Here is a 17,500-nt window from a genome sequence, read left to right as displayed (position 1 = left end):
CAAGTTTTGCATGTAATTTTCATTATCAATACCTGACTTTCAAAAGGAACTAGGAATAAAAATAGTGTGTCTCCTTTGATTTTATTTGGTTTTAGTCCAAGTCGTATTGGTCAACATTTCTTGAAAATATGTGTGTGGTTTTTCAAGGCTTCTATAAAACGCAAAAGCTTGCTGAAGGTGCAAGGTTACATATGCTGCCTTCCATTTGTGCCATCAGGAATACGATTTTTGTAGGTAACATGAAAAAAATACAATTTGTGTGATTCCTGTTATCAGTTAGTTCATCGGAACAATAGATGAGTGTTGGCCTGGAAAGCTTCTTTACAGGTAAAGATGAATTTTTCATGTGTAATAGAAGAGTGTTGTTAAATATACAAGCCCAGCTTCCACCATTTCTCTATTAAATTGATCTGGGTAAAAACCAGATTTGTTAGTCTTCAAAGAAGTTCTGTCTTCATTTCTGCAGCTATGTTCATCTGGAAATATTGATATTTCCGCTATCAATGTTTTCACTCTGCACAGTAGCTCTTCTTTCATCACTACATTTACATGTAGTAGTAAAGCAGTTTACAGTTGTTTTTGCCCAAAATGCTATTTAGATCTGTTAAAAAGTTATTTGTTTACTTATCTATAGTTTTATTTAGTGGGACTTGTAAGCTAATCCAAAGAAATTGGGGACAGCCTGCAGTAGAAACATGAGAAACTCTTCAAAGCATGAAGCTTCCATCAGGGTCCATCACGAAGCTGACAAATTAGCATGTCCTTCAGAAGCTGTCCAGCCCATTGTGTTTTGCAGGGTTGCTGTACCCAGTCATCTCCATGGCAGAGTTAGGAGTTCAGTTTCTTGGAGGATGCCTTGTAACGAATGGATTGCAGTCATGAGTCACGTTTCCCTTTGGCTCCTCAGTTTTTCGTGAGAGGTCTGACCAAGGATTCCTTGGGAGTTTGTGGCCCACTCAAATGAACCACATCATTTACTTGGCATCTTTTCATTGGGTCCCTCTACTGTCCTCTACCCAAGCTGACTTCAGATTCATTGAGAGATTTCTATGAAAAAGAGTCAGTTTGCCTCTTTGCTACATTTTTGTAATATCAGATCAGAAATCTTGACAAATGCGGACACTAAACCCAAGAAATATACCTAATGCACATAATTGGCCATAAAATAGCAGGTTTCTGATAGTCTTCCAACCCAGATAGCACAGTAACACTATACCAGTAAGAAATAAAGTGCAGTCTGGTATATCACTGAAGGCTGTGAAATGTACCAATTTATATTATCTGATTACAATTAGAGAAATCTCTTCGCTTAATATGTTTTGCTAATGTAAAATTCAAGCAGTTTTCAAAATGCTTTGTCTTTTTATCTATGGGAAAGAAGATACGTATCAGGTATGATATACACATATGGATCCTCACATAAAATTCTGCTAAATGCAATATTACCTATATAAACATGATTTTTTACTCCTGATCTAGACCACCATTTTTTTTCATGGTTTTCTCCATCATCCTGATAAACAGCTCTGTTAGGTTCTCTACTTCAGCTTATACAGTTGAAAGTGATTGTTGAAATAAGGGGGAAAAAATGTGGAGAGAAAAGCTCTTTGAGCATATCGCAAAGCAGGTGTCTCCAAATGTAAGAGCAACTACACAGTCAGGGAGATTCAGAGCAGATACTACAGAAGGTAGCAGAAATACGCCTGGTGGAAGGGAATCTATATTTCAGATTGAGGAACAGAGGACTCCTGCGGCAGCACGAGTCTTACTGCACATCTTACTGGATAGATTCTTTAGCATAGAGCATGAATAAATCAGTGCCCCTTACAAAGTCAAGTTGATTTTCACTCTGTTTAGATCAGATTTGTTACTTGTGTGTTTGAAAATACTCAAGCTGGGGAAGGTAGAGGGAAGTAAAGGTAAGAGGAGTAACAAGTATGCAACACTGTCATCATTTGCTGTAAATTAAAGTAGTAAGCATGTGTTAGGAAAATTCTTGCAGGGTTAAAAGGTTAAAGGTAATGATTCCTCATATCTGTGTGACGTGGTCATCGAATAGCATCACTGAAGCAAAATTGTTACAAGAAGGCAAGTTCGGATCGTGCACAAACAGAGGAAATTCTTACTGACTTGAGGGAATTAAACACTGACTCGACTGAATTTTACTGGGCTCATGCACCCTAAAATTATAAAAACTTGTTTCTCCTGCCCTTAGGAACAGATAGACTTAGAATAAAATGTTATTGCATAGAGATGTGGTGTTTCCAATAGTACCAAACTTCTAGGGGTCACCAAGTGGGACAACTAGCATTAACCATCTGAAAGTTTGGTATCTACCCAAAGTGAGTCTACACTCAATAGAGACCGGCACATTCAAAGAGCCATTAGTCCCATGCTAAAATAGATGCCTCAGCTAGATCAGACAGACTTTCTCAGATTTGCTTATTCTGTCGACTATAGAAGGAGTCCGGTGATAGCTGAGATTAAATCCCTTCCCACAGCTGTCTGATTCTGAGTGGAAACCTGGTTTGTCTTTTCCATTTGTATTGTAGAGTATAACCATCAGAATTTCTATACTTAAAATTAATTCGTTGTTTTGCAAAAGATTATCAGACCTTTTGGTAATGGCGGGTTCTTTTACTTTCAGACTCTTAATTAGTCAATATTTTAAGACTAATTTATGCTGTGATGAATTGTGTGAAAAGTGGTATTCGGTATAATACCAGCTGAAGTAATTTCTTCTAAAAGTAAACGTCAGCAGACTTTTTTCCTCTAAGAGTTACATTTATACAAAGTCTTTCAGCATAGATTCAAGTAATAGAAATATTAGGAAAGTTTTTCTTCTTAAGATTTCTCCATGATTTATTTTATTAATAATAATATTATTTTTGCTGATTTACAGAAGACTGGAATGTCCTACAGACGCCTCACAAAGCAGTATTTATATGCCAGCTTGCTGTAACACACAGAAAAAACATGTGGACTTTGCTAGACAAGCGAGTGGCTGCTTTTTCATGGGTGGCAAACTTGGCCAGCTGACAGCTGTTTGATCGTGTCCTGGTTAGCTCAAGCGATGGTTTCACTGTGTCTGCCGCAGCAGCTCAGCACATATCTCGGGCTTTTCCATGGGACTTTCCCCTCTTGCATGTACAACATACATACCTGCTATGTCTTTCCCACTCGCACATACCCCTGAGAGCAGGTGTGTAGGTGGGTGTTCCTGCATATTTAGGCACTTCATCTCAGTGTGTAGCAAAGAGAAAATAAAGCCGTGGCCAAAAGAGCACCTACAAAGTGCATTTTTAGAGTTTAGTGGACAAGCTAATAATCTTATGACAAGGTTTCTCAACCTCTAGTTTTTGGTTAGGCATGACTGAGAAAACGTTTCTCTCTGCAGAGACTGGGTGACTGAGGTGGCAGCCCTTGCTCCATACCCCAGTGTGCCCCTGGCATTTTTGTTCCTGTATAAATCAGACATCTTAAAAGACTAGCCAAGCAAGAAAGGTTTTCTTATACTGATGTATTGCGCAAATATTTTTCTAGGCTAAGTGTCTTTATTGTGTAAAACATTTACTGCTTTCAGATACTTATTTTGCTGTCTGTTTTAATCATATCTTTTGAAACCGTCTCAATAGATTTTTCTATTCGTAACATTATGACACTTGATAAGTTGATTGATTATGAAGTATTGAAAGCCCTGCCATGTGATCATTTATTTTTAAATACACATTTTTACTAGCCAATGCTTAAATTTCTTGCAGGAATACCTAAGAGATGCGAAACATAAAGCTTGAGTCTGATCGAATCTGATGCCTCTGGAAATAGAGCGCCACAGTACTGTGGTCTTAAAATAACAGATTCTGACTGAAACTGGAACTTTGCAGTGATAAATATTATGTAAAAAATTATGGTCCATCTTTGGTACAAAATAAAAAAGATGTACAGCTGTGGTGCAGGCGAACTAAAATGTGTTTGATGATGATATCTTTCTTTCCCTGTGCAGGTGCCTGTGTCAGTGGCCATGATGACTCCCCAGGTGATCACCCCTCAGCAAATGCAGCAGATTCTCCAGCAGCAAGTGTTGTCTCCGCAGCAGCTTCAAGCACTTCTCCAGCAGCAGCAAGCAGTTATGTTGCAGCAGGTAATGTGGGTTACCTGCTTTGGACCATTAGCGCAGGGCATTCACACAAGTGTCAGCCGGATTTTATGGGTCTTATTTTGTAATATTTCACTGCTTTTTACACCAGAAAGAGTGAAAATAAGTGTTAAACTTCTCAGTCTTTAAAGTTCTCGTTTTAATTGCAGAAGTGTGAAATTTCGATTTTGAAACACTAAATATTATATTAAAAACAGCAGCAGCAGCAGTGGCAGATGCATTACAAATACCAAACAAATTGATATTTAAATTTTCAAGTGCTTAGGCACATTTTAATTGTCGACTTGCCAAAGGAAGTGCAAATAGAGTTGTAGGTAATTGTTGCTTTAAAATTCATAACACTGTATTGCTCCCTTTAGTCACATAAATGGCATGCGGTTATGAAATTTGAACTTAACAGCTTGTTTCGCCATGGGAAAAAGTTTTTTTGTTTTGTTTTGGTTTTGTTTTTTCACAACCACAAAATTTGTCTCAGATTAAGGCTGAAAAGAAGGAGGTTGCTGTTTGCTTAGCACAAAATCTGGCAGTTAAGTGAAGAACCCATGAACTTGTTATTCATACAGTAAAGATAGTGTCAGTGATCAATACCTCAGTGTAACACAGCGTGGATTTTTGGGTGCGTGCTTAATTGTCATACAGAAAATGATGTGTCTGTTTCTCATAGTCATAGCTCAATCACTGTATGTTTAAACACTCTAATATCCAGTACCGTAATCATTATAGGCAATTCACCTTCAGTTGTGAACCCAGCATCCCGCTAAACAGATTGACACATTAATTACTTTTTTCCCCTAAGAAAAAGACAGTTTAGTTTGGCCTTAGTGACTTGTAGCTTTCTTGCAAGTGGATGAGTACAGCTTCTGATTTGTTATATAGGACATGTGAGGAACTTAGGTATAGTTATTTGAGGAGTTAATTTGGCTCTTGCATTCCCTTTAGAATACAGATTTTCTATACCCTTCTGTTTAGGATATTTTGGAATCTGCATTGGAAAATTTCAGAACCGCCTTGGAAAAAAATGTATGTAGATCTGCCTCTTCAAATCACCTTTTTTGTTATGAGGTGATTCTTAATGGCTACGCTACCATATGCCAATCTAGAAGAGTTTAGGAGATTTATAATACTTGAAACTTTTGCCTTTATTTATTAAAGTCAAAATGGTTTATTCAGCAACAACTACAAGAGTTTTACAAGAAACAGCAAGAGCAGTTACATCTTCAGCTTTTGCAGCAGCAGCAACAGCAGCAGCAACAGCAACAACAGCAGCAGCAACAACAGCAACAACAGCAGCAGCAGCAACAGCAGCAGCAGCAGCAGCAGCAGCAGCAACAGCAGCAGCAACAGCATCCAGGAAAGCAAGCAAAAGAGGTAGGAGCTAAGACCCTTGCTGATGCACACTAGTCTGAGCTGTCAGAAGCCTGGAAAAGACAAGACTAGTTTAGATCTTTTCCTGTAGCCAGGATGCAGCTATCAAAGATTTGTTCTTATGTTTTTACTGGGCTTAATAGCAGCACCGGTATAATTCTCCTGCTCCCCTTCCTGAGACATAGGATTTGAGCGGTCTAGTGCTGCTGTCGTCTAATGTTCGCTAATGAATCTGAGTGTGCAAAGAACAAGCCGTGTGGTGGACACCGTCCTGATTATCTTGTATTCACAGGCAATCTGTGTTGGGGAAGGAGCCTTACTTTTCTCAGTGGCACAGCTCAGAGAGCATGCAAATTTAGTCCATGGCTGAAAAAGAGCGATTGAGCACAGATTTCAAAGTCACAGGCCCCTGATTAATGAACTGCTACTGAAGGTTTGAAGTGGCGAGTAGAAAGTTACAGTTTGATGTGCTCATAAATCAACCTGACAAGCGGGTTTCTCAGGCCTAGCTTGCACTTGTCAGCAAACTGCATCAAATATAAACATAATACAAACAAAACACGTTGAAGTAGTTAAATTGATCAGCAGGTATCCCAGACATTGTCTTCAAGCTGCCCATTATGCAAACGTCGAGGAAGCAGTTGTGACCTCCTGAGGCTTTGTTTCTGTTTGGATTTGTGAATAGAATTTCAGACAGCCATCAACTACGGAATAGAAATTGCTCCCGTATTTCTCCGGAGGCTCTGGGCAATCCACATGACTTGCTCCATTATGCAGTCTGTTTTCCAGTGAGCGCATCAGAAGTTTCTCTTTTCCCCAAACTAGAAAGGAAAGGTCTTCCACAGCAGCTTGTCTTTCTGTGAAGTGTGACTGCCTTCTCATACCCTCCAGAGTCTTTGCAGACTCCAGTTTGTCTTGAAATGTCTCACAAAATTGGAACTTATACTTTTGCTCCATAATAGAGCACTTCATTGCCTTGAATGCAATGCTGCTTTTAATATATTCCAACAAGAAAAGAGAGCTAACAGGCCAGTGAAATGAAGGCTACATCCCAGTTTACTAATAGATCACTGGAGACCACGTTCATGGGCCACTGCAGACCAAACTTAGTCAATTGGAAAAACAAGAGTGCCTTTGAATCACAGGCTGCTGTAAAGAGTTACACTTTTAGCATAGATAAATTTGTTATCATCTGCCATGAGCTGGGCTTCTTTTTTTGTTGTTGTTTTTGGGGGGTTTTGTTTGTTTGAAACAGCTGTTATATACTTTCCCGTGACCCTTTTCTTTAGTGTGTCATTAAGTGTATCTTGCCATTTTCCCTAACACCTAATAGCTTGAATGAATATAATAGAAAATTTCAAATGCTTTCACTGCCTGAATGTTCTACAAATAGCATTATTATTTAATAACTGAGATTAAAGGGAAAGAAGTTGATTTTACATTTTTGGCTTTCTAAACTTGACTACACACTCTGCTTTTTGCTGCATTTGCTTTTTTTTTTATTTTGCCCTTTCTCTTTGTAGCAGCAGCAGCAGCAGCAGCAGTTGGCAGCCCAGCAGCTTGTCTTCCAGCAGCAGCTCCTCCAGATGCAACAACTTCAGCAGCAGCAACATCTGCTGAACCTTCAGCGTCAGGGACTCATTTCCATCCCACCTGGCCAGTCTGCTCTTCCTGTCCAGTCTCTGCCACAAGGTATTTGCATAATATATGATTGGAGTAGTTTCTAATTCACAAATATTTTTTAACTGTTCCATTTGCATCTGAATTTCAGCAGTTTCCTGACACTTCAACGTAATTTATTGTTAGAACGTTATTACTCATATTACCAAACTTTCTTGAGGCTGATAAATTTTAAAGTATACTTTTATGGAAGAAAACAGCTTTTGAGTGTTTTTTCTTGGATATAATATACATGTTTATTAGCCTTATGTGCTGAAAACAATTTCTAATAACAACACAATTCAAGCATCATTGCTTTTCTCTGAGGAATTACTGACATCTGATTTAGTGGAAATGTTGTCATTTTATTTAATGTAAAAGAACAGATGTAAAATATATCAGACAGTGATACTAAAGGCATTACAACACTCCTTTTTTTTATTTATTTCTAAAGAAAGAAAGTGTTTGGCATTGAAAAGCACTTTGAATCTTCAGTTTATCACATGAATTTAAGGACAAACCTTAGGATTCATTTTCTTCGCTATTCCTCTGTATTAAGCGTGTTACATATGACACAAGTTTTGAAGGTGGTGATTCCAATAGTAATGAATTATGAGTGACAAATAACAGTAAAGACATTTGGGGGGAAAAAATTCCCTTTGTCACTTTGATAAAGATTCCTCAATGCTGAAAATAAGCTCAGACTCTATTACTTGGCACAAATACCTTCATGGTTGAAAAAAAATAGGGCATACACTTTTGAAAAGTAAATAAACATGGGGGTAAATGCTGATTACATTTTAAGATAAGGCCAAAGACTTCCCGTCTTAAGGACTCTGCCTGTAAACTCTAAGGTGTGTTTCTGTTTGTGTTACCGTAGAGAGGTGAGCTAAGTGTCTGTCATAAAAGTTACAGAACACTCTGATCTCTAATGCTCCAGTCCTGCAATAAGCATTGTTCAGGCTGTGTTCATGACAGGTGACATTGCTTTTAATTGGTCTTTATGCATGTATCTGGTTCTCCACCAGCTAACTATTATGAAATCAAAGCTTCAGAAATCAGATAAGCAAAAACAGAGTACACAGTATATAGACAACAGTGTAGACCAAAAAAAAAAGAAAAAAAAGAAAAAAGAAAAAAGGCATGAGAAAGGCTTGCCCACTAAAAACCTCAGGCCCTGGAAAGCAGAGATTCCAAATAAAAGATAAATGTGTATGTTCCATGCATTGTATTGTGTGGAAAACCTATGACAAGAGTGTATCTAAAGTCATAAAAATAATAATAATAAAAAAGTGTCAAGTAAGCTATCACACTAAATATTTTTAATTGAGGAAAGCAGTGGGGAGGCAAGCTGATTCATTAATTTGGACACATGAGACTGGTAATGCTGGTTTCCTTTTGTACAAAGTCACATTGGACCAGAATGGAAAAAAGCAATAGAAGCAACCTCCCTCTGAACAGCTTTACTTTCTGCAATCTCCTCTTGTGCCATCTGTTGCAAGAGGAATTCCTCAGGTTTTCTCTCACATTAAGCGATCCCCACAGATTTCCCTCAGCACTCCTACCCAATTGCATTGATATTCATTAGTTTAATGCAACACTCACTCATCCACTCCTAGTAGAACATACAAAAAATAATACCTTTTAAAATACTTTTTTAGGAGAACTGTTAAATCGTTCTTGTTACAAACTTTCTTTTACTCAAACAATTAAGCGTAACTGAAGTCATGACAAAAGAGATTCATAATAAAGAAATAAATACAAAATATTACAATTAAAATATATCTGGATTGTTCTTTTTTAAGTAAATTAATATCTTGTTTGCTTCTGCCTTGATATTTTTAAAGTATAATCAAGTCTAGTCAAGTATTTGATTCTTCCATTTTTCTCTCCTAATATCTGCTGTGTGTGTAGGGTTCCTTTAGATACAGAGATTAATTTATAGGACCTCAATTTTTCATAGCCCTGATGTAGGTGTGCAAACTTGGAACATAAGACAGCTTCTCCTGGAAAACCTCTCTGCATCTCCAGAAAGGCCACTCACTCTCTGCCGGATGAGGTAAAGTTAGAGTGATGAGGGTAAGAAGAAAAGTCTTTCCAGCAAGATGCTGAAACAAAGACGGAACTAAATGCAGAGTTGTGACTGGCTTAGAGTTCTTGCTGTTGGCTTCTCTTACAGCACGTTGTGTCTCTCACAGGAAGGTACAGCACCCAGTCCAGTTCATAATACTGTAATGAAGACTAATAGGCTTCAGATCTGTTGACACTTTCTTGTAAATCTTAAATTTACACATCCAAATGCATCCAAGTACATCCAATATTTACAAATCCAAGTAGTGTTCCTAGATACAACATAGATGTCCCTGCATTGTTGTTTGCATAAAAGTAAGAGGATCACACTTCCTTTTTCTCATGAAATTTAGCAAATTTTATGACAGACATTTTCTGTGGCAATATTAGATTAAACCTTCAGAATTTATTTAAGGTAGTACACTCTGGATGTAGTAAAAGGATGTTTTTCTCCTGCTGCTGTGATGAAAGATGCATAATATGGTTATACAGAAGGATTTACATATGTGTAACACAAATATTTTTATATGTGTCCATTTAGATTACTGAGTTACATGGATGGCTGGAACAGTAAGAGGAACACAGGGAGACTCATTTTTATAAGTTCTGGTCATAAAAAGTCTGTAAACCACAAATAATTAGTGACAAAGAGAGCATGGGTTTTGCATTTGTTCGTATGAAAAGATAACTTCTAAGTACAGCTGTGAGGTTTGTGTATATAAACAGTATGTGCTTCAAATATAGTTTCTGCCTTTAAAAAACAGGAATGTTTACCATGTTTTCTTGATGGTCAGGTATAGCAAATAAGGTAGAAGAGGTGTTTTAGCAATTTATTTTATGACAAGATCTTCACTGTGCCATATCCAAAGCCAGTGGCTTGCTGTGAGTTTCTTTCCATGTAATGTTGCATTGATGCTAGGGTACGCTGATAACAGACAAAGCACTGTAAATGACAACAGTAAAAAAAAACCCCAAAACCCACAAAAAACAAACAACCCAACCCCAAACCCCTAAGTTTTGGTGAGGCCATGTAGGAAAATGAAAAGCAGATGCGTAGATGGGTTTTGTAAGTGGTAGTTTTATTAGGTATTTATTCAAACATAAAAATAGAGTAGATTGTGGTGAAGAGACTTACAAAACTAACCTCAAGATCCTGAAATTCTTGGTGTTAGTAAACTGGATAGTGAATCAGTACTCACCCTTTTTGTTATAGTCCCTAATTTTTATCCCACTGTGGATCCCCTTCCTGGTTCTTTCTCCTTCAATGTAGTGTAGAGAGGGTATTTTGAGGGTTATCACAACCTATGAAACTTTAAAACTTACCCTACTTGTACATCCAGACTAAAATCTGTCAGCCATTTTACAGGTCTCTTGTAAAATGGGAGTTGGACTTTTCTAGACACAGAAACTACAAAATTGCCATAATTCACAATTAATTACAAATCCGCTTATTAACTTTACACTTTTTAAGTGCCTGCCCTTAATCCTTTTATCCTAAAAGGCAGCCTTTCAGAGTGTTCTGAAGAAGTGATAAAATTAACCAGCCTGAGGCCAGAGAGAAAATTCTTTCTGATTTTAAAAAAATACAGGTGAGCTAGGCAGCCTGGAGACACAGCTCCATCCATAGCTTCACGCAGAGAAAGGGGCTGCCCAGCAGTTGGCCAGAGGGGCAGGAGACCCCTGCCCATGGGAAGGGACACTGCTGCAGCTGTCCCCAGCCTTCCTTCGTTGGCCCAGCTTGTGGGGTGGCTCTTACTCAGCTCCCCCAAGGTCCAAAGTTTGATGACCTCTGATGAAAATTTTCTCACTGCAGGACACAGCGATATGTTTGCCCTCTGATTATCCAAACATATGAGGTTTATGTTTAGGGTTTTTTTCATTACAAAATTAGTTTATGTTATTCAACAGCAAGAGGAAGGGAAGACTTTGAAGTAAATAAAATATTGTGTATATCATGCCACCTAAATGAATACATTACTTTTCTTTTTGACTTCTGATTACATTTGTGGGAAACCATTATTTACTAGGCTAAAGTGGGTTATTTGCAGTGTTGCAATATAAAAAAGTTATATTGCAGTTCATGACAATACCTCATGAACATGGCAGTAATTACTTACCTTCATTAAACAATTACAACCAGTATTAACATCACTCCTATTACCCATCTCTAATGCAGTAAATTAGAGCCCGGCTTCTTTGCTTGCTTCCTTAAAACCTAGCTTTTCTCTGTGCAAAGATGATATGAACTCCAGTTTTAAGACATACATTCCAACTAATTCTTTTCCACTGAGTTTGCCAGTGGGTGTTGGTATCAAAGGTAGAGAATCGGGACACAATACTGTAGTCGAAAATTTAGGTCTTTTTATAATTAAGAAAAAAAAAATTAATACCTTCCAACCGACTTGTTTCCACACTAGCTCCAGAAATTATTTCTGTAAATCACTACCAGTCTATTTTTTAATAGCTTTGTGAGACAGCTATTCAGAAGTATTAAGGAACTTACTGTGGTTTTTCATAGTTTTTTGTTAAGTCTGTTTTACTAGTCTGAGTTCTTGTGTCTTCAAAGTAAAAGATCATCTAATAAATGGATTTGCCAAACAGTGAAAAACAATCTTTGTGGTTTTCTAATGTATCTTGTTTACCAAACAAAACTGTCCTCAATGAGAAGTTTTAATTGATAGATACATTTTAATCCTAATCCTATTTTGAAGGGCAATATATTTGAGCTTTCTTATAAAGTAAAAAGAGAAAAAAAATAATTCAGACAACATGAGCATTTTGGATGTTTTGCATTCTGGCAGATCTAGATACTGTGAGCATGTCTTACCTAATTTCACTTGTTGAGATCAGATACAGAAGGCAGAAATAGATTTTAAGATACCACTGGCCTAAACCATGGCAGGCTGAAAAACCTGGATATGAAACCAGATCTTTCACAAGAAGTGTTCAGGGCTTCTCATTCTCTTCTGCATTTAATTCAGTGTTCTTCAAAAGAGAGATGTCAGACTTAGACTGGCGGTGACAGAAGGTGTATATATTTCTGATGGAATCTTCATCTTTCAAAATCTGAATTTCCTATCTTAACTGTATGTTCAGTGGCAAGATAAAAGGATTCTCACAGCTCTTCTCTTGCTTGTGTTTGGGAGTCTTTACTTCAGGCAGAAGCATATTGTAATGCAAGTTTCCATGACTTCATGCAAAGCGCTCAACTTGAGCCAGACAGTCCTAACACATACGTATGAGTCCATTCTACGAGACATTGCTGTTTATGGCCAAGAGTGAATCCTGTAAACTACAAGTTTCCAGGCTACAAATGGAGCAAAGAGCAAATTTCAGCTCTATCTGCAAAGATCTGGTGGCTAGACTCCAAAATACTGCTGTGCATATAGCAGAGAAGTTCGAGAAGCTCTTTAAATTTTGTATGGCTGCCTACCACCCCAGGAGACTGGTGAGACAGGGTCTCCTTTCTCCTAAACAAACTTTTTTTTTGTTTTCCACAGTAGGGCTGGACAAAAAAAAATAGTGGAGGGGTTTGATGGTCTACACTACATGTAATGTCATCTGTGTAGAGGGAATTGTAAATGGGCCAGTTTTGTTAGCTTTCTAATTGTCTGATGCCATTGAATGATACTGGAAGGCTTCAGTAGTCACCAGTATCTACCTCTGCACTGTAGTGGTTTTGTTGTTCCAAACAGTTGCTTTGGGTTTGCCTCTTTAAGCCATGGTTTTAAAACAGAACAATTTTTGTAAATATTAAATGGGATTAATTAATATGTGGGTGTCATTAATTAAAGTCAGATGCATTCTGCTCAAATGCTAAACCTATTATAATCTTATTGATTTCATTTTCGTCTTCTGGTTTTTCTCCCTCCGTTCTTCTTCCCCCACTCTCTGCTCTTGTTAAGTGTTTAAAGAGAATATCAATGTTTGTATCCTTAGTGTAACATGTTTTTCTATTTCCCATTACATGTTTGATTAAGAGGAATTATAAGACCTGAGTTAACTGTGGATGCATTGAGTTATGTTTCCATGTCAAGAAATTGATTAAGCAGATAATAAAAATCTTGTCTGGAAGTATATTTAGGGTTGTTTTATTTTACTTTTCAAGAAGTAGTTGCAAGTTATTTGTAGCTTTCACTCTTTAATCCTTGAGCAACGTTTTCAGAAGGTGTATAATATTATTAAAATTAGTGATTTTTAATTGACTGTTTATAACACAAGAGAAGACAGACAGATTACCTGGATTCTGACAGAAGAAAAATGAATTTATGTTTTACTACATGTTGATTATGCTGGAAAAACAGCATCAGCTTTATTGTTGGCATTAATCCATTAATAACACTGAGCTCATTATATGAAACTCTTTATTTTGCTATATTAGTGGGGCTCTCTTTCATTTTATAGCTGGCTTAAGTCCTGCTGAGATTCAGCAGTTATGGAAAGAAGTGACTGGAGTTCACAGTATGGAAGACAATGGCATTAAACATGGAGGGCTAGACCTCACTACTAACAATTCCTCCTCTACTACCTCCTCCACCACTTCCAAAGCATCACCACCAATAACTCATCATTCCATAGTGAATGGACAGTCTTCAGTTCTAAATGCAAGGCGAGACAGGTAATTCTGATGAGATTTCAACTATGCTTATCATTTGACGTAAAGCTATTGTTTAACATCATGTCACATTACTTCCAGTCACAAAATAACACTTAATAAAGGTTACTGAAGAGATCATGGAGACCTGATTTTTCAGAATTATTTATCAATGGGGCATGATTTTCAATAATGATATCTAATTTTGCAGATGCAACGACAGTTACCTGCCTGTGGTTTTATAACACAGGAACTTAGGGTAGTTTTGGTAAAAATTAGGAAAAAAAAAATCAGAAAAAAAATAAATTAGAAGAGTGTGCAGGTTTAGAGGAATAAACGCAGAGTTGTGGGCATTTTTGTAGGCACGTAATTTCATTCATATCTGAATTACACATCTGGCAGTCAGGCCCTTACCGTTGAATCACACCACTGGTTTCATTGAAAATGTACATCTATCTTAGTGCCGAGGCTGTAATTCAATGCAAAGATTCTATGTAAATAGTGCGCTAAAAATTGGTATATTATAGCAGTTCCCATATTGTTTGTCTCTTGTGAAGAAAACCACTGAATACTACTTCATATATGCACGAGAGTAATGCAGTTACAAATTCATACAAATTTTTAGTGGTGTTAGGATAACACAGTGGAATTCAACCACATGGATAAAGTTAAAATAATTCTTCAGACACACTGACAGATATTCTTCACTGTTCCTTATTTTCAAGTAATGGATTAGATGTGTACAAGAGTACATAGTGTCTGTAGCACTTCTCAGTAAATATATTAGTGTAGTCAGATGTAGATGATCTCAATATAAGATGAAATTTTATTTGTATCTACATAAGCTAAATTGTAAATAATTGTATTTTCAAATAAATATTCCACTAAATTATTTTGATATTTATAATAGGAGACTGTAATTCAAGTCTGTCTGGTTCTCATGTGACTGTGAGAACGTTTTTATATTGTTATTTTGTATTATTTAAAAAATGGTACTTCTCTGAATACCTTTATAATTTTAGTTAGTGTTACTTTTGTGATTATATCTCAGAGAGTGGTTCTTTGCTGCAGGGTGTGTCACTGACACTCACCTCCATGGGGCAATCCCCTGAATTTCTTTCGTAACTATGTGAATGAATCTATTGAGGAGTCAGGGAGACGCTGAATACAGCTGAATTTTTTTATGAAGCCAAGTAGCTAATGGAAGCAACACTTGTGAACAAAAATATTTATTAATGAAAGAAAGATTTGCTTTTCTTTATATACATTTAAGCAGAATTCAAATATTCAAATATTTTGTAGTAACATTCACAATATTCATAAATTCTGACTGTCCGTCCTCAATATTTCTTCTTGGAATTGATCACTTCAGAGTATATTTTTTATTTATAGGTAAATGTTACACCAAGGTCATATGGCAGAATTAGCATATGGTATTATACAGTCATCTTATTTTTTCATCCTTTATTAACAGTCATCTTTGGCTCTATTTCTTCTCTAATTGGAACATCATCTAGCCTTGGCAGTTGAACTATTCAATAGAACGATTAAATTTTTCTGACTGCTCTGAGCTAAATTGACCTGTTTTGACCTGTTTGTCACTGATCGTAACCTGACAGGCGCTAGCAGCCTCCAACGATTATGGCTTTTGAGATGAATCTGATGCCTTATTCTTTTGCTACAGCTCGTCACATGAGGAGACTGGGGCCTCCCATACTCTCTATGGTCATGGAGTTTGCAAATGGCCTGGCTGTGAAAGCGTTTGTGAAGATTTTGGACAATTTTTAAAGTACGTGGATTTTTATTCATTGGTACCATGTCGTTTAAGGTGAGGGAAAGAGAAAGATGGTAAACAAAGTTTTACTGTAAATTATGTCAGAGATTTTTTTGTGTATTCCAAGCAACTGGATAATCAAGGCTATCTGCAGAGGGTCAAATTGTTATCCTTTCTTTCATGTTGAACACTTTTGCAGGCCTTTCAATAGCACAGTGTTTAATCCTCTTATTTATCCTTTACTGAAATGGAGCCTCAGAAAATTTGAAGAGATGCTTTAGATTTTATATTGGAGAGAAGGGGTATGAAAAAGCTCATTTTAAATTCTCCAGGAAAGCAGGGATCCATCATACATAAGGGTTAAATTCTGACAGTTTATGTATAGTGGGAATTAATTTGTACAGTGTAAATAAAAAAACACAAAGGAATAAGTGTGACCATTTAACTCTTGCTTGCTAATTTATTTTTGCTTTTATTCTTGTATACGCACAAGATACACAGAAAAAACCCACTGTGAACAGGTGGGTTTGCACCTTTCAAGACTGAACAGTGACGTCAGAAGTTTTTGCTTTCAGCATCTGGTTTTGCTGGCTATTGTTTAAATCAGAGCATTTAGAAAATAAGCGACACAGCTTTTGCTTTTCGTATGCAGCTTCAAACTGAAATGGGTTTCTGCATGTTTTTCTCTCTCTCTCTTTTTTTTTTTTTTTTTTTTAAAGTAAGTTCTAGTATTTCTGTGTTTGTTTGATTTTTCAGCCACAGCACTGATTTTCTACCTATGTACATTATGGACTGGTCTTTGTTAGAAGAGACGTACTCATTTTGGCATGCAATAGATCTTAATGGAAAGCTACAGATAGGCTTATATAGATGAGTAACTTCAGGGGCTGAGACTCTTATGTTGTCATGGTGCAGCTAACAGGGTGAATGAACTGTTTCATGCTTCATCAACAATTAAGTTAATTAGCTCATTTGAAATGGCACTGCTTTGTTGCCAGGATGTTGGCAGAAACATCAAAAAGATGTGTTTACAAATGGTAGACTACAGGGTATATAACAGAAGTACCTTAACAGCAGACCATATATATTCAATATCACAATAACTTTTTAAATAGAATTATAGCAATACTTTTCATAAAGTATTTGCAATGCTTTCTCCATCTTTCATGCTGTCTTTCACTTTTAAATTAAGTAACTTACACTGACTTGCAAAACTTAGGTAGGTATCACTTCTGATAAATTTTTGTTTATAAGTACATTAAGTGAAATGTCAAAATAATTACATTATTGGATAAAACACTATAGGATTTAAAAGAACCTGATTTACATAAGTTTGTATTTAAAGAAAAAGGAAAGCTCCCAAATCCAACAGTGTTCTAAGTATTATTAATACTAAGAATATAAATTCATTTAACTTCAGCATTCTCCATTTCAAGAAAAAACTACATTTTCTAAATACATCTATCCATCTAGGCTATAGTGATGCTAATTCTGTGGGCAGACTTTGCACATCCATTATGTCAGGTCTGTTGTTATAATCCATGATCACTAAAACCATTTTGATTAAAGTGGTGTAGTGCTAGGTTTACAGATGATCTTGCTTTCCTGAACCAAATAACCCTGGAAAATGTGAAAGCAACATATAACATCTTGATAATTCTAGTGCAGAGTCAGTCAGCATTTACAGCAGCGTCATGGCTTTTGTCCTATACACCAGCAAAAAATGCCCAAGAATATTTTACTATTTCTTCTTCTCATTCAATTCTGTCTCCTGTGCCCTTTGAATAGGCGAGGTTGTTTATGAAATAGAAATATTCCTTCCTTTTACACTAGTGTTGAGATGGAAATCAATACATAACCTTGCATTAGATTCTTTAGTACC

The 17,500-nt window shown here is 36.7% G+C and overlaps 1 protein-coding gene across 13 annotated transcripts in view; it reads left to right on the top strand.

The window, feature by feature from the left end:
- The window catches only part of FOXP2 (forkhead box P2), a 445,070-nt gene that overhangs the window by 374,586 nt on the left and 52,984 nt on the right, over positions 1 to 17,500 (top strand). For 8 of the 13 annotated variants that reach the window (XM_056339327.1, XM_056339328.1, XM_056339331.1 and 5 more), the window contains 5 exons: positions 4,004 to 4,141; positions 5,327 to 5,524; positions 7,045 to 7,213; positions 13,655 to 13,868; positions 15,529 to 15,633. In XM_056339327.1, the coding sequence (XP_056195302.1) occupies positions 4,004 to 4,141; positions 5,327 to 5,524; positions 7,045 to 7,213; positions 13,655 to 13,868; positions 15,529 to 15,633 (824 nt within the window). Of the gene's footprint in view, positions 1 to 4,003; positions 4,142 to 5,125; positions 5,177 to 5,326; positions 5,525 to 7,044; positions 7,214 to 13,654; positions 13,869 to 15,528; positions 15,634 to 17,500 lie in introns of all 13 variants that reach the window. The other 5 variants (XM_056339342.1, XM_056339333.1, XM_056339336.1 and 2 more) reach the window with 5 other exon arrangements.

The sequence above is a fragment of the Falco biarmicus genome, chromosome 5, assembly GCF_023638135.1.
Source record: "Falco biarmicus isolate bFalBia1 chromosome 5, bFalBia1.pri, whole genome shotgun sequence".
In the NCBI taxonomy this organism is placed as follows: Eukaryota; Metazoa; Chordata; class Aves; order Falconiformes; family Falconidae; genus Falco; species Falco biarmicus.
This window is presented reverse-complemented; position numbering and strand designations above follow the sequence as displayed.